We start from the raw sequence: 25,439 nt of genomic DNA on the forward strand, positions 1-25,439 counted from the left end.
GTTTCCTGGTCTTACCTCCCTAGCTCATTCATCCCAGCTCCCAACATTCCTACTCATATCTCATGCAGAGCGGTGTAGCTCTTTTCGCCAAACACACACAGAAATGGTCCATGAGGATGTGGTATCAAACAAAGGGCATTCTCACACTAAGAGCATTTATGTTGTTATTTAAAAAATCAAACGTACAGAAAAGTCGCTAGTACAAAAAACTCCCATATACTCTTCACCCAGATTCCCCAATTGTTGACAGTTTATCATACTTGATTTATCATTTTCTATTTATTTTTCTTTATCAATCATCAACTGTCCTATATACCTATATCTATTTTTTTCCCAAAACCATTTGAGATTAAGTTACAGACATGATGGTCCATTACCCTTGGATACATTAGTGCATATTCCCTACAAACAAGGTCATTCTGTTGCAGAATCATAGGACAGCCATCAAAATCAAGAAACAATATGCCTGGCTAATCCACAGACTCTATGAACATTTCTCCATTTATCTCAAAAATGTCCTCTCTGGTAAAAGGATCTAATGTGTTGCACTTAGTTGTTCCCTCTCTTTAGTCTTATGTACAATCTGGAACAGTTCCATAGCTTTTCTTCACCTTTGATGACCTAATTTTGAAGAGTATAGATCAGTTATGTATATAATGTTCCTCAGTTTGGATTTGTCTGATGTTTCCTTTTGATTAAATTCAGGTTATGCACTTTTGGCAGGAGTATGATTCTTTGTTTCTACTGCATCCTGCCAGGGTTCCCCACTGATTAAGACGGTATTGGTCAAGTTTTTCCACTGTCAAGTCACTCTTTTTGTAATTAATATTTTTTTAAGTAGGGAGGTACTTTGTAATTTGTAAATATCTGTTCCTCATCAAACTTCTATGCACTAGTTTTAGAATCCACTGGTAATTCTTTTTTGTGTGTGTTATAAATACATATGTTTAAACATGTGAAACATTTCACAGATTTCTGTGTTGTCCTTGTGCAGGGGCGGTAGTGATCTTCTCTGTATCGTCCAGTTTCAGGAAATGTGCTGCCGAAGCAAGCGCTCCCTTGCTGATTCTTGTCTGAATCTGTTACTATGCTGATGGTTGCCCCATGGTGGCTTTCTAATTCCATACTTCCTTCTACCTTTATTAGGTGGCATTACATTATAAAGAAAAACTTTCTTTTCTCTCCATTTCTTCATTCATCTATTTATATCAGTATGAGTTCCTATTGAATTCACTAACTTATAGTCCATTGCTACTGTTGTTTATTTTGATGCTCAAATTGTCCCTGAGTTTTCCAGTAAGAGCCCCATCCAGGTTGGCGTCTGGGCGTTCTTGACATTTCCCCATTTTTCTTGGAACACATCCTTACTGTCTGGCACAATAAGATATTTCAGGTTAATCCTGAAGTTTTGCTGCCCAGCTCTGGAATCAGAAGGTTCTCTAATGAGCCCTAATTCCTCTGGGTAAAGAACAGTATTTGGAAACCAGGGTCTGAGCATTGGATGTGCTCATTTGCTCCTGGAGTGTCGCTGTCCCAGGCTTTCTCAGTGGGCGAAGCAAGGGCAAATATATGTATGTTTGTGTCTACGTGTATGTACCTACATATATATTATGCACAACTACACCTATTTTATTACTATATGTACTTCTGTATATATTAAAAACATGTCCACACTTCCAGTTCCAATTCAATACCACAGGAAAACATTCTCTCTTTCCAAATTTGTACCTCTCCCTCTCTCAAACTGAGAAACGTGGCTGCTATTATTTGCCAAATATCTGCTTACTTCTCCAGCCCTGATGTGTGATCAGTCTCACTTGGCTTCCACCTCCTTTTGGCCCTGGGCCCCTTGGGCTACTGCCTTGTTCTACCACTTAGCTTGCTTGGCCCCAGACTCACAGGGTGGAAGGAAGGAAAGAAGGAAGGCTCCTAAGAGAATTGTGCTGACAATTTAAAAATACTTTTTCCTACTTTATATAATATAAGTGTAAATAATTTTAGCCCTTGACATTATGATTTTGAACAGATCTGTAGGTGAAAAAAAAATCACGTCATTTGTTTTCTTTTGCTAATCACGACAGTGTCTTTCTTTTCTATAATTGAGGGGTTTTTGAAGATAGAGAATAGAAGATAGGAAGGAGATGGAGGTAGTCCAGGGGAGAGCCTTCTGTGAGGGAGATTCCTGACAAGAAGTAGGGGCAGTGACAGAGATGGGACGAATTAAAAAATACCAGGGAGCCTGAAGTTTATTTCTTCTTATTTTCTTGCCTCCCACATCCTTCCTTTCAAGTACCAGAAACCAAAAAATTGGTTGTTGTTTTTGTTTCTTCTATTTTGGTCGTTCAGGGCCTAATGGGAAAAAGACCACGGTGTAAGCCGATTCTTCTCTGTGGGTAAAGCTGGAAGGAGGAGGGGATGAGAGCTGGAGAGCCATAGGAGAGGGCCATCGCCAAAATGGGGAGGTAGCTGGAGGCAGAGCCAGGCTGGGAGGGAACTCGAGGCTGCTAACAGAATCAAATCCGTAGAGAGATGAACGGGAAGGGAAAGCCAAGGGTAAGTGACAGGTAAGACTGGAGCAGGGCTTGGAGGAGTGGGTGGCTGATGAGAAGGCCTTGATGAATTGTTGAAGTGTAAAGACCTGTAGGCCTGCTCAAATTTGCTTCGTGACAACTTAAGGACAAAAGATGTTTGGAGAATCCATATATTCATTTCTCTTTAAAAAGCTACTTCTAAGCAGAAGTAAATTGACTTTTGTGTTGTTTGTTTTGTTTTTAGGTAATGTGTATTCTGCCTTCCAATCAGCAGAGCTATTATGAGTCCATTAAAAAATACTTGAGCTCCGACCGCCCCGTCCCGAGCCAGTGTGTGCTTGTCCGCACCCTGAGCAAGCAGGGAATGGTGATGAGCATTGCCACCAAGATCGCCATGCAGATGGCCTGTAAACTCGGAGGCGAGCTGTGGGCTGTCGAGATTCCTGTGAGGAGCCTGTCACTCTTTTCCTTTTAGTAATCCATCAGTTAATTCATTGTCAAAGTTAACTCAAAGCAGGAGATATTTTTGCATGATCCCAGAAGCATTTGTTTGGCTTGTTGAGCCTCTTTGCTTTGTTTTGGCACCAGGAAGGTGTGCAAAGGTGGAGCACGGCCCTGCCCTCAGGGAGCTCCGGCTAAGCTGGTAACAGAGTACTTCATGAAAGAGAATCTAGTTTGGCATAGACTTGGAGGGGCTTGGTGTGGAGGCTCCTGGTGGCTATTTGAAATCTGTTCCATGGCCTCTGCCTTTACCTGATCTCACAAGGCTCTGACTCTCAGAGTAGTCTTGCTCCCTGGATGGGCCTCCCAGACCTTGAGGAACTGGCAGAGCCTGTGAGCTCAGCCTCCCAAATGTGCTGGAAACTAAGGAAATACTCTTCTCTTTCCTGAATCATGGCAACTGTGGGAGGAAGTGAGGAGATGAGAAATAAGGGACCGCTGCCCATTCCCTTAGGTTTCCAGGAGCAGGGTCCGTGGGGTGACCCCCAGCTGCCCCCTGGAGGTGGAGAGCCAGGTGAGGATTCCTTAGAGATCTGAAGAAAGAGGAATGGAATTCCTTTTCAGATTCCTTGATCTCAGAGGCAGGGGAAAAATGGACTAACCACTTTCTCAGAATCTTTTGAACCACTCGATGGCCCTTAGCCTCCTCCACACAGGAGGGTTGCTGTTTTGGACTATAGTGAGTCTCTGAGGCAAAGTGTGACCCGTATCCTTCCCTTCATCTGTCAGTCTCTTCGGCTTCTGGTTTAATAATCTGCCTTACCTTGACCCCCTTGACCCCCTGGCACATAGCTTAACTTGAATAATTAAATAACTAGGGATAATTTTATAAAAATTTTGTATTAAGTCATTGGGGAAATAATGCCTCATCCCATTAAATCATGAAAAATTTAATTTTACAGTTAAAGTCCCTGATGGTAGTTGGCATTGATGTCTGTAAAGATGCTTTCAACAAGGGAATGGTGGTGGTTGGATTCGTGGCCAATATTAACCCCAGAATCACCAGGTACTTTTAAAATTACCCTGACCTGTTCTTCCACTATCTGTACTATTAGTTGTAGTTTAATTAAAGACTATACAGCAAGGAATAGTTTGTATTCTTTATTCATTTTTAAAATAATGAGTACTAATGAATACTTCTGGTCGTAAATTATACTTACATATATAAATGTGATTGATAATGTTGGGGTAATACATAGCCTCATTAAAAAACTATTTTTATACATACATTAGGACAAACAATTGCTTATGTGCCAGTCATATTCCTAAAATGATGGCCATGTAGAAATTCTTGTACATTTATTTTCTGAACATCTGCACTCAATTAGGCATTGTACTAGGAACTTTACATACATTCTGTCAAGCAGTTGAGAATCAGATTGCCTGGATTTGTATCCTAATCTGCCACTTACTCCCTGTAAATGCTCAATACGTGCTTGCAATTATTTTATCATTCTTAATGCTCACAGATACTTAATATGGTGGTTGTTCACACAGCTATTAGAAACATAGGCAGAATTAGGGATAACACATTAAATATGAATTCCTAGTTCCTATTAAATTGTAGTTCTTAGAATTGTTTCAATATTTGTCACTATACAATGTTTTGAGGCTATAGGAGCTGTTGGCAAAATTTCTTCTCCCTAGACTTAAGCTGTTTAATTTGTTCCATTAAAGTTGTGGTTGGGTACGTATTTGGGAATGTGGGAAGTAGGAAAAATAGCATCCTGCCTCCGACTTCATTCCAGGTTGAAAGAGATCCCTGTTATGTGTGTTACTTCCTTAATTAAGCAGATAAAGGACATCCAGCTGGTTAGCAGCATGCTAATTGCATCATTGTTCTTGCGTATATTTAGAGAACTATAATAATACTGATAGCATACTTACTACTGTCATGATCTTCATTTTCTAAGTTTTAAATTAATGATTTTAGCAAGAAAACTTACTTCTGAAATCTAAATAAGATAATTATGTTAAGACCGTAAGTCTAAAAGGCTCTTCAGTAGAAGTGGACGTTTATGCTGGAAAAATTTTTGATTATTTTGAAAGTATAAGATCTGCTAAACTAATAAATTACTTTATAATAATAGCATAAAGGCCTCTATTACTTATATTGTGTCAAGCACCATGCTAAGCACTTTACATATATTATCTAATTTAATTTTTATAATAACAGCACGAGGTAGTGACTATCATACCATCTTATAAATTTCCTTGTTACAGGTAGGAAACCAAAGCTTAGGTTTACATAGCAAAGGCAGGTAGCTGATGAGTATACCAGCCAGGATTTGAACCCCAATGTGTCTGATGTCAGCACGATGCCTTAGTTTCTCTCTTTGATTAATTTCACTGTGGAGGAGGGTGAGTTTTTAATATAATTATGAACACATAGCATATACAAAATTATGAACAACATTGACTTTTACTCAGAATGTCTATTTCTTAATTTAACCCTAATGCATGTTTACAGTGGAAATTTTGAAGTTGAACTTTACTTATGTTCTTTGCTTACTTTAGGTGGTTTTCCCGCTGTATCCTTCAGAGGACAACCACTGATGTTGCAGACTGCTTAAAAGTGTTCATGACCGGTAATAAAAACATAGCAGAAGGTGGGGGCTCTAGGGACTTTGCCTTCCGATCCAAAGTCCACATGTCTGTAGGAGACCAGATCGGAGGAAGCAAACTCCCCAAGCCTGCCTGAGTCAACCGGCAGCTATTTGGAGGTCCCCAAAGCTGTGTGCTGACTCAGGCCAACAGTCAGACTGTAGAATTTCTATTGTCGCCTGTGTGTGATAAACACAAAGCCAGGAGGAGGGAGAGTGTGTAAATGCCAGTAGCTCTGGCAGAGCATTGGAAGGCCAAAAGAAACCTACCCCAGAGGAACAAGCATTATGACAGAGCAGTGTTAGGTGTAGAAATAGGAGGGATGTCAGCGGTAAAGTGTGGCAGAGCAGAAGATGGGGAAGCAGCAGGTGACGAAGGGCGCTCTCCTCACAGTGTCATGTGGTGGAAAGAGGGACCTGGCCCAGATCTGGCTCTGTCACTCCTTAGCAGCGTGCTTGTGAATCCCACCCCTGCCCCTGAGCTGCGTTTTCCCAATTTTAAACCTTTGTGTGAGGGGGTTGGGGGGAAGTATGGGGTCATAAAGATTTTTTTTTCCTAAAAAAGTGAATTTGGTGATATGTGTTGGTAATAGAGTTACATATATGATCTTCTTCTATCAAACTAAAATGAATTTCCTGGACCATAAACTAATACAATTGAATATATAACATATACACAAAAAGAATCATTAAATCTTTATTATATTATTTTATTACTTTCTCCTCACTTCAAAACCTGGCGATAAATACACACACACACACACACACACACATATACATACATATATATGCATATGTATATATATTTTCTTTTTTAGTGGTTATGAAAAGTTTCTTTTGGGAAAGAGTTACTGTCTGGTCTCTGCTTTTTAGGTAATTTTTAGTAGAGTGGGTAGAAATGTTTTTAAAGTTGTATTGTCAGTGATATGTGGAATCTACTTGGGTGAGTCCATGTGAAGAGATGCTTTCAGACGGACAGTCAAGGTCTTTCTTATGTGTTCATGTTTGTGCTCATTTGAGAAGAAAATGACCTAAAATTACTCAGTCTCTTTTTATTGAGAGGATTTAGACACGAATAAATTACATTAGTATTTGGTTTGGGGAATTTTTATGTCTATTGCATGAATTAAATTTTAATTTATTGCCTTAATGTTAAAATTATACTAAAGTGATATGCTAAGTTTAAGAATCTATTATGACATAGAAACCATTATGATTCCGCAAATAGCAAAGATGCAGGAATGTTCCTTAAAGTTACCTGTTTTTATGTTATTACAAATACAAGGTAGATACTACCCTATTTCACCGTGGTCTGAAAGAGCAGACTTATTTAAACATTGATATTTAACGGGGACTTTATTCTTTGTTGGTATCAGAGAAGTCATTCTTTTCTTACACCAAATCCTGCAGGAGCACTCAATAAATGGTACAAGTACAATCATGATTTGCCAGCCCGGATTATTGTGTACCGTGATGGTGTAGGGAATGGTCAGCTAAAAACACTTATTGAATATGAAGTTCCACAGCTGCTGAGCAGTGTGACAGAAGGGAGTTCAAGTACCAGGTATGGAACTGTTGTTTTTTCTCCACATCCACAATTATAGCACATTCATCGTTCTCTATTAGAATTACTTTATGGCAGCATATCTTTTTTTTTTTTTTTTTTTTTTTGCAGTTAAGTTTTTCTCTGTTTCCACATCTGACAAATTGATTTCCCCTAGATTGGAGGGTACTCGGGATGGTCTGACGGAAATAGCCTAGGTGGTGTGAGCTTCGGGGCCCTGGGGTGGTGGCACTTGGAGGGAGGCCGGTGACGTCCTCCAGGCAGAGCAGCTGACACAGATCCAGCAGGCCTGCAGTGCTGCTGGCCGCTGATGACACTTCATACATATTAATGTGCCATGGGGAAAAAACAAGCTATGGCTTCAAATTCAAGACCCAGATCCACACGCAGAGCTGAGCCTCCGAAGTACAGGCACTGCTGTGCAGCTAAGGCCTACGGCAGGTGCTGAGAGGAGTGAGCGCTGTGAGCCCTGAGCTGCTTCTGGAAATCAGTGCATCCTAAACACCAGGCACCTTGCTCCATTGTCACATTTCTAGACTTCCTGTTTCAGTACAACATTTTCAGTACAACATTGATTATGTCAAGTGACAAATGCAAGAAAATTATTAGACCTGGAACATGGGGTAGGATGATAATCCTAAAATATTTAGAAAGCATCCGCTTCCAAGTAGTGTGCAGCACTCCACCTGTAGGGTTACACTGCCATCGCCACCATCGCCACCATTGACCAAGTGTGGCAGCCAAGAGCCACAAAGGACCTGAGTCTGGCCCTCATCAGTGACTCTGAGGAAGGAGAACATACTAGCTTGGGGACAATATCACTTTCAACTGCATCCAAACTGTCAGAACCAAAATCTCTCACTCCTCACTGACCTCAGGTGAATGTATCTATTCAGAATCACAAGATGAAATTTAGGGCAGGCCGACAGTGCCAAAGAGTTTGTTTTCTTGCACTGTGACATCAACTTGTAAATCTCAATATTGGAAACAAATGAGATATATTTTAAATAATTAAAATGCTTAACGTGAAATTTCACAGTGACCTTTGCATCCCACAGGTTTCTTCCATGAGGACCAATATTTGGATTTGGCCTTGGCTTTATCAAATGCTGACTTTAACACTTGGTTATTCAGCATTTGGCCCAAATGTATGTTTGGCCCATCCATCCATCCATCCATCTTTTTAGGAGCATATGCAGGAGTGGTGATTTGAGGAGTAAGAGGGACGTGTGGTTCTCCCTTTGCTATTCAGAAATTGAGAGGAAGACTAAAGGTGAAAATAGGGGGACTATTGCTAATGGGAAAAAAAGTCTTATCTCTACAGGTAATTCTGGAAAATCTTTTTTAGAACTGCTAATTGAAGTTCATTGCCCTATCAACCATTCCTCCCTGTCCTCTTTAAATGATACAAACGAGCCAATGACTGCCACACTTTTGCAGCAAATGAGGACAATCCCTAACTAAAAAATTGTATAATATATGATTCTGGGAAAGGAGAAATTGGGCGTTACTTTTATTTTCTTTGTTTTTGCAAAGTTTTCCTAATGAATTTATTAATTCACTTATTCCCTCAAAATGACCAAATCAGAGAGACAGAAGGCTGCATGGTTTGGTTTTAGTTTTCTCTGTCTTATTGTTTCGTCTTTCTGGTTCCAAGCTCCAGACTGTCGGTCATTGTGGTCAGGAAGAAGTGCATGCCGCGATTCTTTGTGGAAATGAACCATGCCGTACAGAACCCACCACTTGGCACTGTGGTGGATTCAGAAGCCACGCGTCCTGAATGGCAAGTGCTCTTAGAAAGCCTGTCTTTAACAAAACATTTGCTGTGTGTTGTTCGGATTTGGCCTTATTTTGTTTGCCTTCTTTCTCGCTTTCATTTCATCTTTCCCTAAGGTACGACTTTTACTTGGTCAGCCAGGCTGCCTCTCGGGGAACTGTGAATCCTACTTATTATAATGTCGTCTACGATGACAATGGCTTGAAGCCTGACCACATGCAGAGACTTACCTTCAAACTGTGCCACTTGTACTACAACTGGCCGGTGAGTGACAGCTGTTACTGATCCTTGAGTACTGATTCTCAAGCTTCCCACCCAGAAATTGGTATCCTTTTACCTTTGTATCCCGACGCTGGCACAACACCTGAATTTCACAGAGGAAGAATGCATGAATGAATGATTCCTGAGTCCACGGTGGGAGAAACCCAGTCTGTCCTAGAAATGAAATAGCAATCAGTATTGATACATTAGTATTTATAATTTCCAGAGGGCTTTGTTGTACACATTCATTATCTTATGCAAACCTGGGAGGAAATGAGGGTATTGTTATCCCCATGTTGCGTATGAGGAAGTTGAGGCCAGCTCAGACGTGTGGTGGGAAGGTAGTGGGCCTGGCCCTGTTCTGTGTGCCTGTGTTTGAGGCCAAGAGCTGCTCTCAGAGTCCAAGTCCAAGATTTGTTCTGAGCCCCTTGGAACGCTCTATCAAAGGAATCATAGATCAGTCCTAAGTGTGACAGCTCCCAGCGCCCAGCACCATGAAGCCAGGCTGGGCTCCACCCTGTTCTGCCCAGTGAGCATAAGTTTCCAGTGAGCAGGGTGCCCTTTGTTGTTTGAGTCTAGTTATTGTTTCTTCACAAACATTGCATTGTATATGTAACTAGTGGAGGAAAGAATCTTAGGAGAAAAAAATCACGTTGAAGAACAAGTTATCCTCTTAATTACCACCCGTACGTTTTCCTCTCAGGGCTTAATCAGTATCCCAGCGCCGTGTCAGTATGCGCACAAGCTGACCTTCCTCGTCGCACAAAGCATTCACAAAGAACCAAGTTTGGAGTTAGCCAATTCCCTCTTCTACCTGTGATGACACGAACCATCGGCGTCACTGGATGAGGAAGCCCAGGAGTGGTCGGTGTACAAATCCTCTGTGAGCTCGAGACTTTGGGGAGAGGAGATTGTGCTTAGTTTTAACTTCTGGGAGAAAAAAAAACAAACCAAAACACTTTAATCTGAAATGGTTCAAAAGAAATGTGTGTTGTATTTTAAAGTTACATGCTTGTGGTAAATATCACTGTGGTATATGGAATTAAAATGTACCATCACCTGTTAGTAATTCCACAATGCTAAGTACCTTCTAAGAAAAGAAGTATTTGCATGCTGTTTTGATGGGTAGGAAAATGGGGTCTAATTTCCATCCTAAATGTTTCAAAAGTTTTCTTAAGTAGTGTTATAGAGCATTTTGTAGAGTGGTTTAAATAGTTATTAAAAAATAAAAAAAAATTAGAGCATCACATATTGTGTTTATTTTTATTTGAGTTTCAGCTGAAGTTACATGTGAACCTCATTGTAAGTGTTTTGAGCAAAGATTCTTACCCACTAGACATCATCGTCATCCCTCTTTGGGTTATATTCCTAAAACTTGCTCACTTGATGGTACTTTATTTTACTTCATACAACTACTCTCATTGATGACCTGGCTGCCCACTGCACTGAGAAGACACTCCATCCAGGGAGGACTTGTGTGGGGGCTCCCGCTCCATCCACCCACCGGAGGGCATCTATGAGCCTAGACTCTGCCCCCTCCTCGTTCTCATAAGTAAGCCCTGCCGCTGCTCTGTGGAAGGTTCTCCACATGTGTTATCCTAAAGGCTCCCTCCCGGTCCCCCGCCCCTGAAGGATCCTGGTCCAGCACCTCTTCCCTCTCCCTTGCAGATCATCATCCTCCCCCTCACACTGGATCATTCCCATCAGCATGCTAAATATGTTCTTATTTCTTCCATTTAATAAAGAAACTATTTTTTCCCCCAGGTCTTCACTTCTCTTTATAGACTTTCTCTGAAGAGCAGTCTGTGCTTGATGTATCAAATGCCTTGCTTCACTCAGAGTTTCACAGCCACCACATCAAGATTGATTTTGTCAAGGTCACCAGTGAACTTCCACTTTATGGAATTTGATTGTCACTTCTAGGACCTTGTCTTGCCCAGCCTCTTACAGCATTTGGCCCAAGTGACTGTTTCCTTCAACTTGAGATACTCTGTGGCCTTTAGGATAACACGCTCTCCTGGTTTCTTTCCCGCTGCATAAGTCGCACATCCTCAGTCTCCTTTGCTGGCTTCTTCTCATTTCCTTATCCTTTTCACATGAGATTCTCCAAGAATGAGAATATGGTGACATGCAAATCTATTTTGATGAAGGAAATCAGAGTTCTAGATTCACTTCACAGGGAGAGATTACATGGAAGGCTATAGTGAAAGGGAGTGTGGAGAGCCAGCGGTTCTCTCTCAGGGGTGAGGAGAAGCAGACCCCAGTGCAGAGATAATATAAGATGGCAGTGAAAACATTCATTTCTCATTTAAGAGTTTTTTCCAGGCCTCGTAACGTGGTCCATTTTAGTAATAATGATAATCATTTGTGGGCATGAGGTGGAGGGGAGTTAATACACATCAGGCACAGTGCCAAGCCCTTTACATTCATATTTAATCTTCACAAGTGTATGAGTAAGGCACTAGAATGACAATTTACAGATGAAACTGAGGATTAAAGATGCCATGTGGCTCATCAAAGTTCTTAAGATTCGTAAAGTGTGGAGTTAGAATTTGTACTTGGGTGTGTTTGACTCTAAAACCTGTGAGATGAACCACAAGACTCTCTTGCGTTAATAAAAGGTACAGTAAGATTTTCGAATTTTCTCCCTGAGTTCTTAGGCGAGGGAGGACCTCACGGCAAGTGGAGGCCAGGCACTGCACCAATTCAGAGAGGTGCTGTTTCTGTTTTTATGATATTGTTTTCTTCTTCCAAGTGTGAGGATGCTGCGAAGCACCACCACTTAAGACCCTGCTTAAATAAATTTACATGAAGCATTTGGATTGATCAATACAGTAGTGAGCCTAGAGAGTGTTTTACCCTGTAACTATTAAGTTTTGCCCAAAGTAGTACTCCTTTTCACTTTAGCCCACTAGGGGGCAGACAAGGACTGCCTGTGAGCAGAGCCCTTCCCCTTTGCGGGTGTCGTGCCACAGAAAGTGGAAGAAGAGTCCAAGTCAAGTAAACTCCCAGAGGGCATTACTTGATTAGGAAACTCTTCATTTGAGCCCTGGTTCAGCTGTGGGATTCTCTCTCTCAGACGCAGTTACCCAATCTGTAGTATGAGAAGGGGTTGGAGGAGACATTTAAAAGCTTAAAAAAAACCAAACAAAAAAACCAGATGCTGGGTCCAGGATTAGTGATTCAGTTCTAAGATGAAGCTAGGTGGTTCTGATGGTTAGCCTGAGTTGAGAACTTCTGGTCTACAGGAGGACTGGGTTTGAATCCCAGAAAAACCACTTACTACCTAGCTATGCATGACCTTGGGCAAGTTACTTAACTTCTCTGAGCCAATTCACCTATAAAGACACCTAACTATGTCCACATGGTAGGGTTGTTGTAGGATTAGAAATACCAAGTCTAAAGTATCTGGCTTTAATAAAGAGTGACGTATTATTACACCTCACAAAAGGAAAAGAATCAAATGCCATAATTTAGTCAACAAATATTCATGGGTGCATGTAATGTGCTAGGCACTGTGCTAGGTTCTGAATTCTTCCACAATCCTGCTTAAGGGAAAGCTTAATTTTTTAAAAAAATCTGTAAATCACGTTTATTCTGTTACAGTTGTCTCAACTTTTCCCCCTTTACCCCCTCCACTCATCCCTCCTCCAACCCTCGCTCCCACAGTGAATTCCCACTCAGTTGTCCATGTCCATGGGTCATTCATACATGTTCTTTGTCTAGTCCCTTCCCCTTCTTTCCACCATTGTCCTCTCTCCATCCCCTCTGGTCAATTTCTGTCTGCTCCATGTTTCCATGCCTGTGGTTTATTTTGTTTGTTACTTTATTTTGTTGAATAGAATCCACTTGTAGGTGAGATCATATGCTATTTGTCTTTCTTCTACTGGCTTATTTCATTTAGCTTAATATTCTCCAGTTCCATCCATGTTGTCGCAAAAGGTAGGAGTTCTATCTATCTATCTATCTATCTATCTATCTATCTATCTATCTCTTTCTTTTTTTCTTTCCTTCTTTCTCTTTTTCTTTCTTAAGTGCAGATTGACTTTATTAATTTTTTTAAATGTCAAAGTTAATTATAAAATATTAAAAAATTAAAATTATGAAGTCTCAGCAATTAAACCAACATGACACCAGCACAGAAATAATCAAGTAGATCAATGAAATACAATGAACATTCTAGAGACAAATGTATATATTTAACAATGTAATATATGATTAAGTTGATATTTCAAATCAATGGGTAAAATAAGGCTTATTCAACAAATAAGGTGCATGGACCACTATTACTTGAAATAAAACAAATATAGAGACCTATTTCACACATTATACAAGAAATATTCAGATGAGTTAAAAATCAGTATGTAGAATCTAAGGAGTTTTAGGAGAAAATACAGACTAATATTTTTCTTACCCTGAAGTAAAATATTCAAACCCAGAAGCTATAAAGTAAAATATTGACAATATGACTGTATTAAACATTTAAGACTGCACAGTAATATACATATTGAAAAAGTTAAAGGACAAGTAATAGAATAGGAAAGTATTTGCAACACATCTAAAAAAGGGTTGAGGGGTTTTTGGGGGGTTTTTTTTAGGGAAAGAATTCTACAAACATTTAATCAAAAAATGGGTAAAGAATACCAAAAAGTCATTTAAAGCTTTTTTAAAAAATAAAAGAAATAGGCAAGAAATATACAAAAACAGGTTTAGTTTCAACAAATAATAAAGGAACAATTAACACATCATTGTCACAATCAGATTAAGAAGTATTAAAAATATTGGTAATATCAAGTATTGGCAACTGTGAAAGGAATTGGGTCTTCACAGACTCCTTTTCTTCATCTTAAAGCAGTCCCTTTGCATGCTGGTTCGATGGAGGTGTATTCTTTTACCCTTCTTTTGTCAGGGAACCTCCTTATTTCACCTTGCACTTTAATTGAGAGCCTTGCTGTGTAGACCAGTCTTCATTGCAGGCCTTTGCTTTTTATGACTTGGAATATTTCTTGCCATTCCCTTCTGGCTTGCAGTGTTTCTGCTGAGAAGTCAGCTGCTAGCCATATTGGGGCTCCCTTATAAATTACTACCTCTTTCTCCTTTGCTGCCTTTAGGATTCTCTGTTTGTCTTTGATATTTACCATTCTAATTATGATATGTCTTGGAGTGGGCCTCTTTGGATTCCTCTTGAGTGAGACCCTCTGTGCTTCCTGACTTGTGTGACTTTTTCTCTCCTCCAGTTAAGGAAGTTTTCCATCATTACTTTTTCAAACAGGTTCTCTATCCCTTCCTCTCATCCTATTCTCCTTCTAGTATCCTTACTATACAGATATTATTATGTTTCAGATTGTCCTGCATTTCCTTAAATGCCTCTTCACTCATTTTGAGTCCTTTATCATTTTCTTGCTCTTTCTGGGAGCTTTTTTCTACCTTGTCCTCCATCTCACTGATTCAACCCTTGGCTTCATCTAGCGTGCTTTTGATTCCTTCTACTGTGTTCTTCAATTCGGAAACTGTATTCATTTCCTCTTGTCTCTTATTGATAGTTTCTATGTCCTTTTTCATGCTGATATAGTCTGCAGTAAGTTCCTTGTAGTTTCCCTGTAGTTTTTTGTAATTCTCTCTGAGCTCACTGAGCTTATTGAGCTTCCTTAGAACTGTTGTTTGGAACTCAGTATCTGATAGTTTACATGCCTCTATTTCATTTAATTCTCTTTCTGGGGATTCCTCCTTTCCCTTCGAGTCGGGGGTACTTCTTCGTCTTCCCATTATTTGTGAGACCCTTCTTTTTTGTTTCTGCTTTTTAAGTTGATCTGTCTTGATTTCCTGACTTTGTGATGTGTCTGTTTTTTCTAGATATAAGTAATCTACTGCTTGTTGTTTTATGGAGGAGGTTTTGGTTTTGCTTTTATCTGGGAGGTGGAATGGAGACTCTTAAAGACTATGCACCAATCAGCTCTCCCTGAGGTGCTGAGAGCTTCTTGGTGTAAACAGTAACACAGCAGGAGGGAGCATGAGAGAGAGCATTTAATGAGGGCAAGGGTGTGCTCAAGTCCTATTCTCATTAGGAAGGAGGTTAGAGATATCAACTTGACATTTCACTAAGAGGTAAGGTTAAAGCACATCTGGGTATTTTCTAAAAAAATAAAAATTCCATCCATCACTCTGGCTTAGTGGAAAGAAAGAAAAGAGGATAAAGTATACCATCAATTTAATAAAGGAAAAGAAAAGACAAGAGAAGATAAAGAAAAGAGAACATGGTAACTGAAAAAACCAGATAAGATGGAACATATACACTCAAAAATATAGCTAGAGAAAAAAATATTTCACTTATTACTGAATACTGTGAGACTGCATAAAAGGCACATCTGAAATGAGCAACATAAAAAGTTTTAAAGTAAAAAAGTAGGAAAAGATATACTTTGAATTGATATCAAACATAAAGCTGGAATAACAATATCGATATCAAAACAGAATTTAGAGCTGAAAATAGGGTTATTACATATTTATAAAAGAAGCAAAATAAAAAGTCCAAGAAGATATAATAATCATAAATGAGTAGGATGGATCAGGATAACTTTGAAATACAAGAATAAAACAGAAAGAATTATAGAATATTTCTTTAACCCACAACTAAATGAGGTGACTTTAACATGTGTCTCTCAAAAACTAATCAAAAAGACAAAATGATTAGAAATTATATACATTATTTGAAAAAATAGCAAATATGATTTAATAATAGGCACAATGGAAGTCTGTACAAATTCCAGGTAATTGCTATATTGATACATTTATGAACACAGTTCTAAGTTTGTGGCTTAAAGAAAATCATATTGGAAAATTTTTTAAATTAGAAAAAAGCACTACATAATAAAAGACGTAGGATAAAATTAAATGAACGTTTATAGGGAAATTTGCAGCTTAAATGTGCATAGTAGAAAACAAGACTGGAAATTAGTTAAGGAAGCACTTCACTGAAAGAAACTGAAGAACAGAGAAAACCCCCCAAAAGAATTAGAAATTAAAGGTAAAAGCATGTATTAGTTAAAAAGTAGCATGGATTTTTTTTAACTAAAGAAACATTATGAAAAAGAATCTGATTATTTTATTTATCTTTGTTTACTTTTTAGTATGAAAATTTCCAAACACGGCTAGCAGTAGAGAAGAGCGCCACAAGCCCTCGCGCCCCAGGCTTCACCGGCCCCCGAGGTGCGGCCTATCTGGTGCCGTGCACACTCCCAGCCACTCTTATCCTCACTCCCTACTGTATTATTTTAAGCAAATCTAGACATCTCTTAATTAAAATCGGGTTCTTTGGGAGGAAAAACTAGTAGGACAAAGTTTTAGCAATACTTTCATGAAGAAAAAAGAGAAAATGGAACTAAAACAATGCACGTTAGGAATTAAAAAAAGAGTAGAGGTTTCAAAATACCAAGTGAATATTTTAACACTCTACGGCAATAACTTTGAAAATTTGAAGGAAAGGTACAACTTTCTAGGAATGTATAAAATAACACAATTTACTCCAAAAGGAATAGAAAAATTTCCTTCTAGTGTAGTGGTTAAGAACAGAGATTCTGCAGCCAGACTGCTTGGGTTTGGTTTTGGCTCTGCCACTACTGTGTGAACTTGAGCAAGCCACATAACCCTTCTTTGCCTCAGTTTCCTCATATGTGAAATGGAAATAATAATTACACCCTGGTCATAAGACTGTTGTTGTGTTGATTAGATGAGTATTAGTTGGTGAAATGCTTAGACTGCAACAGGGGCCTGCACTGTGTAAGTGTCACCTCATTCTAATATGGTCATAACAAAATAAGAGATTGCTCAGTAGTCAAAGTGCCCTCCCTAAGAAGGAAGCAGAGCCAGAAAGATTTACAACTGAATTTTTCCATAGTCAAGGAACAGACAATTCCTATCTTATACAAACTGTTCCAAAGAGTAGACAAACAGACAAAGACATTCAATTTATTTTATGAGACAATATAATTTGATGCCAAACCCAGTCAGTATAAAAAGGAAACTATATGCCAACCTGTCTTATAAACATAGATGTAAAAAATCCAAGTACAATATTAACAAATCCAGTTTAGCAGGATAGAAAAATACGTTTTAAAAAGAAGACCAAGCATGTTTATCCCAGGAATGCACAGGAATTTTACCTTAAGAAAAATCTATCAACATCAGTCAGCACATTAGCAGATTTAAAGGCACAGCCCACATGATCACTGCAATAAGTGCAGGCCAAACATTCAAGAAAACATAACACTCATTTGTGATTTAAAGAGACAATTGGTACCAAAGTATAAGTAGAAGGAAACTTAAACATCCTCGACTTGATAAAAGGCATCTAACAAAAATCTATGTCATAATAAATTTATCATATATCATAAAAGCTTAGTTTTCCCATTAAAGTCAAGGAAAAGACAAAGATTTCCACTACATTATTAATACTATTTATAATAGTATAATATGTAATATATAACAATATCAATATATTGTGTCTATGTAATCTATACTTTGTATTATAAAATGCTACATATAATAGAATAATAATATGGCTATTATCAATATTGTATTAAAACTTCTAGCCAATAAAGCAATAGAGATACATAGATCAAGCCATTGAGAAAAGATCAGTTGAACAGATAGAAATTCCAAAAATAGGTCACTGCCTATATGGACACATTTGATGGAGCTGGCTTTGTTGATCAGAGAGGAAAGAATTAACTACTCAATAAAAGGTATTAGGTAATTGTATAATAGGGTACGGCTAGGTCCCCCTAAGGGGATTTGTAATGGGACCAGAAATTGGGGTGTCTAAGAAAAACAGGATATTATCATCCCCACGCCACCCCCCAGGGCAGTGGCCACGAGGGATGGAAGACGAGGAGCAGGGCCATTGAGAATTACTTTGCATGTCAATAACAACCGAATAGCTTCATTCATCATATGCAAACATGGTTATTTTGGATATCAGCAAGGCTAACCAGGAAAGTTTGTAGAAGTCTAACCCAGGGTGTAACTGGAAGAGCAGCTCCCGTGGTTGCAGGGCCTGCGGGAGGAGTCGGATGCGGGGCTGCTGGGGAGGATTCCCGCCTGGGTTGGGACCTAGGTGCTGCCCCCATGCTAGAGGCTTTTGACCACGCAGTCTGAGGAAGCAGGAAAGCAAGATGTAGCAGGCATGGAGGCGGTCCGGTCCCCCAGGCCCACCCCGTTACAGCACGCATGCATGAGAGATTGGAGATGGCTTGCACCATGCCGCAAGGGGGCAATGAGAAGACTGTGTGGGAAGGAGAGGGGAGAAAGGACTCTTGTTAGTGGGCCATGAGAAGGTGCCATGTGGTTCTGAATTGAGAACTGGAGATCCCGGCAACACAGCAGATGGTTCTGGGGACAACGAGAGGCCTGCCTAGCTGAGCTCCGGACTTCTGTTCTTTTTCTTCTGAAGGATGGACCCCCTGACTGGCCTGACTGGGCAAAGTGGGGAAGGCAGGACTGTGTGTGTGTTCGTGGGAGTTTTAAAGGGACTTTGAAATTTAAGGGTGACATTTAGCCATTAATCAAAACCTGTAAATCTTCTGAATAAGTAGTTCCTTTCCTTTTCAACAGGCTCTGCCATTGAGAGCCATGATTTCAAGGGTGGCGGGCAAACAAACCTAGAACAGAGGGACCCCGGGGAGGGGGGGCCGTTGTTCTGGTAATAGTGTCTGGGGCTCCCCTCACAACGGGTCCATTGTTTGGTAACAGTTGGGCTTCCCACAGAACAAGTGAAAAACACAAAAATTTCATCATTATTAAGAACAAAAATTGTAATAACCAAAAAGAAATACAGGGAATATGTTCATGATATTCAGATAAGGAAAACCTTCTTAAGCAATACACAAAAAAGCATAAATTATACAGGAAAAGACTGATAACTGTGACAAAACATAAGCTTCTGAGTGACAAATTAGATAATAATGCTACATAACAAACAGCAGATTAGAACAATATATTTGTAACATATAAATGTTACATATATAGCCACACACGAGAATCTATGTGAAAGGTGATAATGTAAACATTAAGGGAATGGGCACTGTTCAAAAGGAAATGCCCCACAAATGTTCCCAGGGCAAAACTGGAAGAGACCCCAGTGTTACCCAGCATGTGGTGGGCACTGTTGTGACAAACAAGTTAAGGGCAAGATTCTCTCCAAGAAAATAATGTACGTATCGAGCATATTAAGCGCTCTAAGAGCTGAGATAGCTTCCTGAAATGTGTGAAGAAGAATGGTCAGAAAAAGAAGGAAGCCAAAGAAAAAGAGGCTTGGGTTCAGCTGAGGCGCCAGCCTGCTCCCCCCAGAGATGCACAGTGTGAGAACCAAAGGAAAGGAGCCCGAGCTGCCGGAAAGCACTCCCTTTGAATGCACGGCATGACAAGTGCAAAGAAAAAAAAAATCTCTACTGATTTTAATAAAAGAAAAAGAAAAAATCTAAATTACCCAGCAGAGAAGTGGGCCAAAAAATGAACAATCAATTCACAGTAGGGAGAACCAAATGACTAATGAGTACATGAGATGATGATCAAGTTCACCGGTAATCAGTGAAATTCAAAATAAAATACCAATGAGATTTAATTTCACTTTCATAAGTTCAGAAAAAATTAAAAAGTCTCCTAAGACTGAGAATGTGAGGAAATAATGCTGAAGTGTGAACTAGTGCAGCCATAGTAGAAGGCCCAGACCCACAACCCAGCAAGTCTACCTTGACATATATACTTTAGAGAGTCTCTTGTATGTGTGTACAATAAGGGAATGGATAAAATATACTATAGTCATGCTATAACAGGGCACAGCCAGGGCTCCCCCAAAAGGGGGATCTATAATGGGGTCCAGAGCTTGGGGTGTTCAAGAAAAATATAGGATATTCTCTCCCACACACACCAAGGTGGGCCGCCATGGGGGATGGGATACCTGGAGCAAGGCTTTTGAGAATCATTTTGCAAGTCGGTAAGAGCAGGTTAGCTTCAAACCTCATATGCAAAAATGGTAATTTTTCATATCAACAAGGCTAACCAGGAGGGTTTGTATTACTTAAACCCAGGATGTAACTAGGCAGCAGCTCCCACAGTTATAGTGGTTATGGGCATGTGTGAGAGTCTAGAGATGGTTTGCTTCTCGCTGCAAGGGAACAATGTGAAGACCATGCAGGAAGGAAAGGGGAGAAAGGACTCTTGCTAGTGGGCCATGAGAAGGTGCCACGTGGTTCTGAATTAAGGACTGGAGATTGAGGCAACACAGAGGATGGTTCTGGGAACAGCGAGAGGCCTGTCTAGCTGAGCTCCAGGCTTTTCTTCTTTTTCTTCTGAAGGACGGCACCCCTGACTGGCCTGACTGGGCAAAAGGGGGTAGGCAGGATGGTGTGTGCTGGTGGGTGTTTTAAAGGTATTTTGAGATTTAATGGCAACATTTAGCCATTATTCAAAACCTGTGTAACTTTTGAATAGTTCCTTTCCTTTTCACCAAACTCCACCATTGAGAGTCGTAATTTTGAAGAGCAGCGGGCAAAAAACCTAGACCACAGCGACCCCAGGGTAGAGGGGGCATTGTTCCGGTAGCAGCATCTGTGGCTCCCCCTACAACAGGTCCACATTTGGTAACAATACTACAGAATACTTATAGGCGTACTGTAGAATATAGCAGTTAAATGAGTTAGCTAGGTCTGTGTAGATCTCTGTGAATGGTTCTCAAAAACAATGTTGAATGGAAGAAATCAAGTTACCAAATGATGTGTGTGTAATCCCATTCATGGAAAATTTTAAAATATACACAATATCATATATTTTCCTGGTTGCATAGACATGCATGCACACACATATAAAAGGAAGAAAACAGAAATGAAATATTACATAAATAGGACAATTGCATCTATGAGGCAGGGAGTGTTGTGAGACTGTACATAGGGATGTTGAACAAAGGGATTCTAATTTCAATTCTATTCATTTTTTAAAATAAATTAAATATTATGCAAATTATAACAACTATTAATTCTGGATTGAGGATATGTGCATGTTTAAAGTTCAGCCTAAAAATGAGAAAAACATCAGATAAATACCAACTGAAGATCATTCTACAAAATATCAGACCACACTCTTCAAAACCATCAAAGTCATCAAAAACAAGAGAAGTTGAAAAACTGTCACAGCCAAGAAAAGCCCAAGGAAACATGATAGCTAAATGCAGTATGGATCTGATCCTGGAACAGAAGAACATTAAGGAATAACTAGGGAGAAGACTTCCGGTCAAGATGGAGGTGTAGGTAAACATGGCTCACCTTCTTGCACAACCACGGCAAAAATTACAACTAGACTATAAAACAAATATCACCCAGAATTTTCAGAAAATTGAGCTGTATGGAAGTCTGACAACCAAGGAATTAAAGAAGCCACATTCACCCAGACGGGTAGGAGGGGCAGAGACGCAGAGAGGTGTGGAGATACAGAGATGTGGGATGGGCAGTGCCACACCCACATGTTGTAGATAAAAATTGGGAGGGATCCCTCGTGAGTGAGGGATCTCAGCCCCACACCAGACTACCCAGCCCAGGGTTGCAGCACGAGGAAGATAAGTCTCCATGACTTCAGGCTGGAAAAACCAGTGGGGGTTGGGGCAGCAGACAAAACTGCGGGATTCTCAGGAGTTTCCTCTTCAAGGGCCTGCAATAGACTTAGGACTTATACAGACTCACTCCTTCTGGGCTTCAGCACCACAGCAATAGCTGGAAGGACGCCAGTGGCATATGGAGAGAAATAAAGTGTCTGGCATCGGGGTGAGTGCTGGGCAACAGCTTCCTCCCAGACAAAACTCCAGAGGCCAGGCAGCGGCATTGTCCCTCCTTGAGCTCTCCCCCCACAGAACCACAGAGTGGCGAACGGGTTGCCCTACCTTGGTAATTACCTAAGGTTCTGCCCCATCCAACTTACCAGTGCACTTTTCTACAATAGGCCATGCTACGAAGACCATGAAAGCAGCTCTGCCTAATACACAGAAGTAAACACAGAGAGGTTGCCAAAGTGAGGATACAAAGAAATATGGCTCAAAGGAAAGAACAGAACAAAACCCCAGAAAAAGAACTAAGTGAACTAGAGATAAGCAACCTATCAGATGCAGAGTTCAAAACACAAGTTATTAGGATTCTCAAGGAAGTCATTGGGTACTTCAACAGCATAAAAAATACCCAGGCAGAAATGAAGGTTGCACTAAGTGAAAAAAAGAAAAATTTATAGGGAACCAACAGTAGAGTGGATGAAGCTGAGAATCAAATGAATGATTTGGAGCATAAGGAAGAAAAAACATTCAGTCAGAACAGCAGGAAAAAAAATAATCCAAAAAAAATGAGGATAAGCTAAGGAGCCTCTGAGACAATTTCAAATGTACCAACATTTAAATCATAAGGGTGCCAAAAGGAGAAAAGAAAGAGCATGAAATTGAAAACTTATTTGAAAAAATGATAAAAGAAAACTTCTCTAATTTGGTGAAGGGAAGAGACACACATGTCCAAGAAGCACAGAGACTCCCAAACAAGATGTACCCAAAAAGGGTCACATTAAGACACATCAAAATCAAAATGCCAAGGTTAAAAATAAAGAATCTTAATAGCAGTAAAACAAAAGCAGAGAGTTCCCATAAGACTGTCAGCTGATTTCTCAAAAGAAACTTTGCAGGCTAGAAGGGACTGGCAAGAAGTATTCAAAGCAAGGAAAAGCAAGGACCTATAACCTAGATTACTCTATCCAGCAAAGCTATCATTTAGAATTGAAGGGCAGACTAAGTGCTTCCCAGACAAGGCAAAGCTAAAGGAGTTCATTATCACCAAGCCATTATTATATGAAATGCTAAAGGAAATTATATAAGAAAAAGAAGAAAATCAAAACTATGAACATTAAAATGGCAATAAATTCACAACTATCAATTGAATCTAAAAACAGACTAAGCAAAAAAGCAGAACAGAAACAGAATCATAGATACAGAGATCATTTGGAGGATTATCATTTGGGAGGAGGAAGAGGGAGAATGGAGAAAAAGGTGCAGGGATTAATTACAAATTGTTAAGGTACAAAATAGAGAGGGGGATGTTGTGAACAGTATAGGTAATGGACAAAGAACTTATATGCATGACCCATCAACATGAACTAAGGGGGCAATTGCTGGAGGAAATGGGGCGTACCAAGAAGAGGGGGGCAAAGGGGAAAAATTGAGACAACTGTAATAGCATAATCAATAAAATATATATTAAAAAATAACTAAGGAAATATAGATAAAGTATGGATTTTTGTTAACAATACCATATCCGTATTGGTACATTAATTGTGACATATGTGCCAAACTAATGTAAGATATTAGTATTAGGGGAAACTTAGAGTGGGGTATATGGTAACTCTTTGTACCATCTTCCCAACTTAAAAAAATTTTTTTTAATTTTTAATTTTTATTTTTGATCTTAGAGAGAGGGGATGGGAGAGAGAAAGAGAGGCAGTGAAGCATGATGTGAGAAACATCAGTTGGTTGCCTTCCGTATGCACCTCAACTGGGGACCAAACTGCAACCTACGTATGTGCCCTGACCAGGAATCAAACCAGCAAGTTTTCATTTTGCAGACTGATGCCCAACCAACTGAGCCACACTGGCTGGACCCAAGTTTTCTTTAAACCTAAAATTATTCTAAAATTTAAAAGCTGTATTTAAAAAGCAGAATAGGTATACAGTATTATTCCAAGTGTGTGTTTGTGTGTGTGTACAAAGAAAAAGATAGCAAAATATCAAAAATGTCAGACAATGAGTCCCCTGGCCAGGTAGCTCAGTTGGTTAGAGCATCATCCTGTTATGCCAAGGTTGCCAGTTAAATCCTCAGGCAGGACACACACAAGAAGCAACCAATGAAGGCATAAATAAGTGGAACAACAAATCGATGTCTGTATGTGTGTGTGTGTGTGTGTGTGTGTGTGTGTGTGTGTGTGTTGCTGTCTCTTCCTCTCTCTAAAATAAAAAAATTTAAAAATCTTTAAAAATCAGACAATGATTAGGTCTGGATGGTGGAACTATGGGTGGGTTTCATTTTCATTTTCTCTTTCATTCTTTTATTTTTCTTTATTTTCTCACTCTCTAATTAGTTTTGATGTCAAAAAAAGTGTATATTTTTCAAACTCCTGCCATCCATTCTATGGCAGATGTGATATATTGATACATGTCAGATATCAGGAACATCATCAAGTCCTGATTTTGTTACTATCACATATGGGAATTACTGGCCCCAACCTCCTAACACCTGTCTGTTTCCTAGATTTGCCTGGGGTGTTTGCTAAATAAAAGTGCAAAACTCTAAGCTCTATACTAGAAATTTCTAGGGAAGAAGCCTGAGAATTTATTATTTAACAAAGCTTCAGGGTTTTTTTAAATTTGTTTGTTTTTATTTTTGGTGTGGTGGTGGTTCAGATTAGATTAGGAAACTGACTCAACTCATTCTCTTTTAAATTTTAAGACTCAGCCTCAGTTCTGTCATCAAGATTTCTCTACCCATCTCAGGCATTTAGGATCTCCCCTCTCTGTGTCCTCACTGCTCACTTAAACATTTATATCTCTGGCTGTTCTGAATATTTTTATCATCTCAGTGAGAGCACATGGTAGGCTCTCAATATGTATGATTTGGATCCATACATGGAAGGATAGTTAGATGGATGGGCTTCTCTTAAATAAATTGGGTGATACTGAGAGGTCCACCAGCATTATCTTTAAGCCCTTCTATCCCCGGTTGCTTTACAATGAGTGGGACCAGACTGTTTATCTCCTCTGTAGAGTGAAGCCATAGGCATGGGTCTATAGAATCTGATCAGTATTGTTAATGACAGGATATTGTGGACCTCACTCTCTATATTCATAGAAAAGCCAGGAGTTGGAACCAACACAACAGCATGTAGCACATAGAGAGAAGCATGGTAGCATTCATTTTATTCCATATTACATTGTGTTAGCTTGGATAAAGGTCAGAGAAACTGGAAGCATAAATATGTTTCTGAGTATCTAGGAAACTATTAAAATCTTACCTTGCATTGGGTGCGTAGTGTTTACAGTGGGGCAGATCATTAAATGTTTAGGGTTGTGCTATCCAATATGGCAGCCTCTAGCCACAGGTGTCCTTTGAAATTTAAATTTAAATTAATTAAAA

The 25,439-nt window shown here is 39.6% G+C and overlaps 1 protein-coding gene and 1 non-coding gene across 2 annotated transcripts in view; one reads left to right on the forward strand and one right to left on the reverse strand.

Annotated features, from left to right (window-relative positions):
- Positions 1–10,057, forward strand: part of PIWIL4 (piwi like RNA-mediated gene silencing 4) — a 43,108-nt gene extending 33,051 nt beyond the window's left edge. Inside the window, exons 14-20 of the mRNA XM_054592628.1 lie at positions 2,776–2,976; positions 3,935–4,038; positions 5,550–5,620; positions 7,046–7,199; positions 8,857–8,982; positions 9,093–9,240; positions 9,941–10,057. Of these exons, the coding sequence (XP_054448603.1) occupies positions 2,776–2,976; positions 3,935–4,038; positions 5,550–5,620; positions 7,046–7,199; positions 8,857–8,982; positions 9,093–9,240; positions 9,941–10,057 (921 nt within the window). The remainder of the gene's footprint in view (positions 1–2,775; positions 2,977–3,934; positions 4,039–5,549; positions 5,621–7,045; positions 7,200–8,856; positions 8,983–9,092; positions 9,241–9,940) is intronic.
- LOC129086182 (U6 spliceosomal RNA) lies at positions 950–1,055 on the reverse strand. Its single transcript, XR_008530786.1, has one exon. It is a non-coding gene; the product is annotated as a U6 spliceosomal RNA (small nuclear RNA).
- Positions 10,058–25,439: the final 15,382 nt, after the last annotated feature.

Source organism: Pteronotus mesoamericanus, unplaced genomic scaffold (genome assembly GCF_021234165.1).
Source record: "Pteronotus mesoamericanus isolate MK-2021 breed Mesoamerican mustached bat unplaced genomic scaffold, CSHL_Meso_final scaffold_36, whole genome shotgun sequence".
Classification (NCBI taxonomy): Eukaryota; Metazoa; Chordata; class Mammalia; order Chiroptera; family Mormoopidae; genus Pteronotus; species Pteronotus mesoamericanus.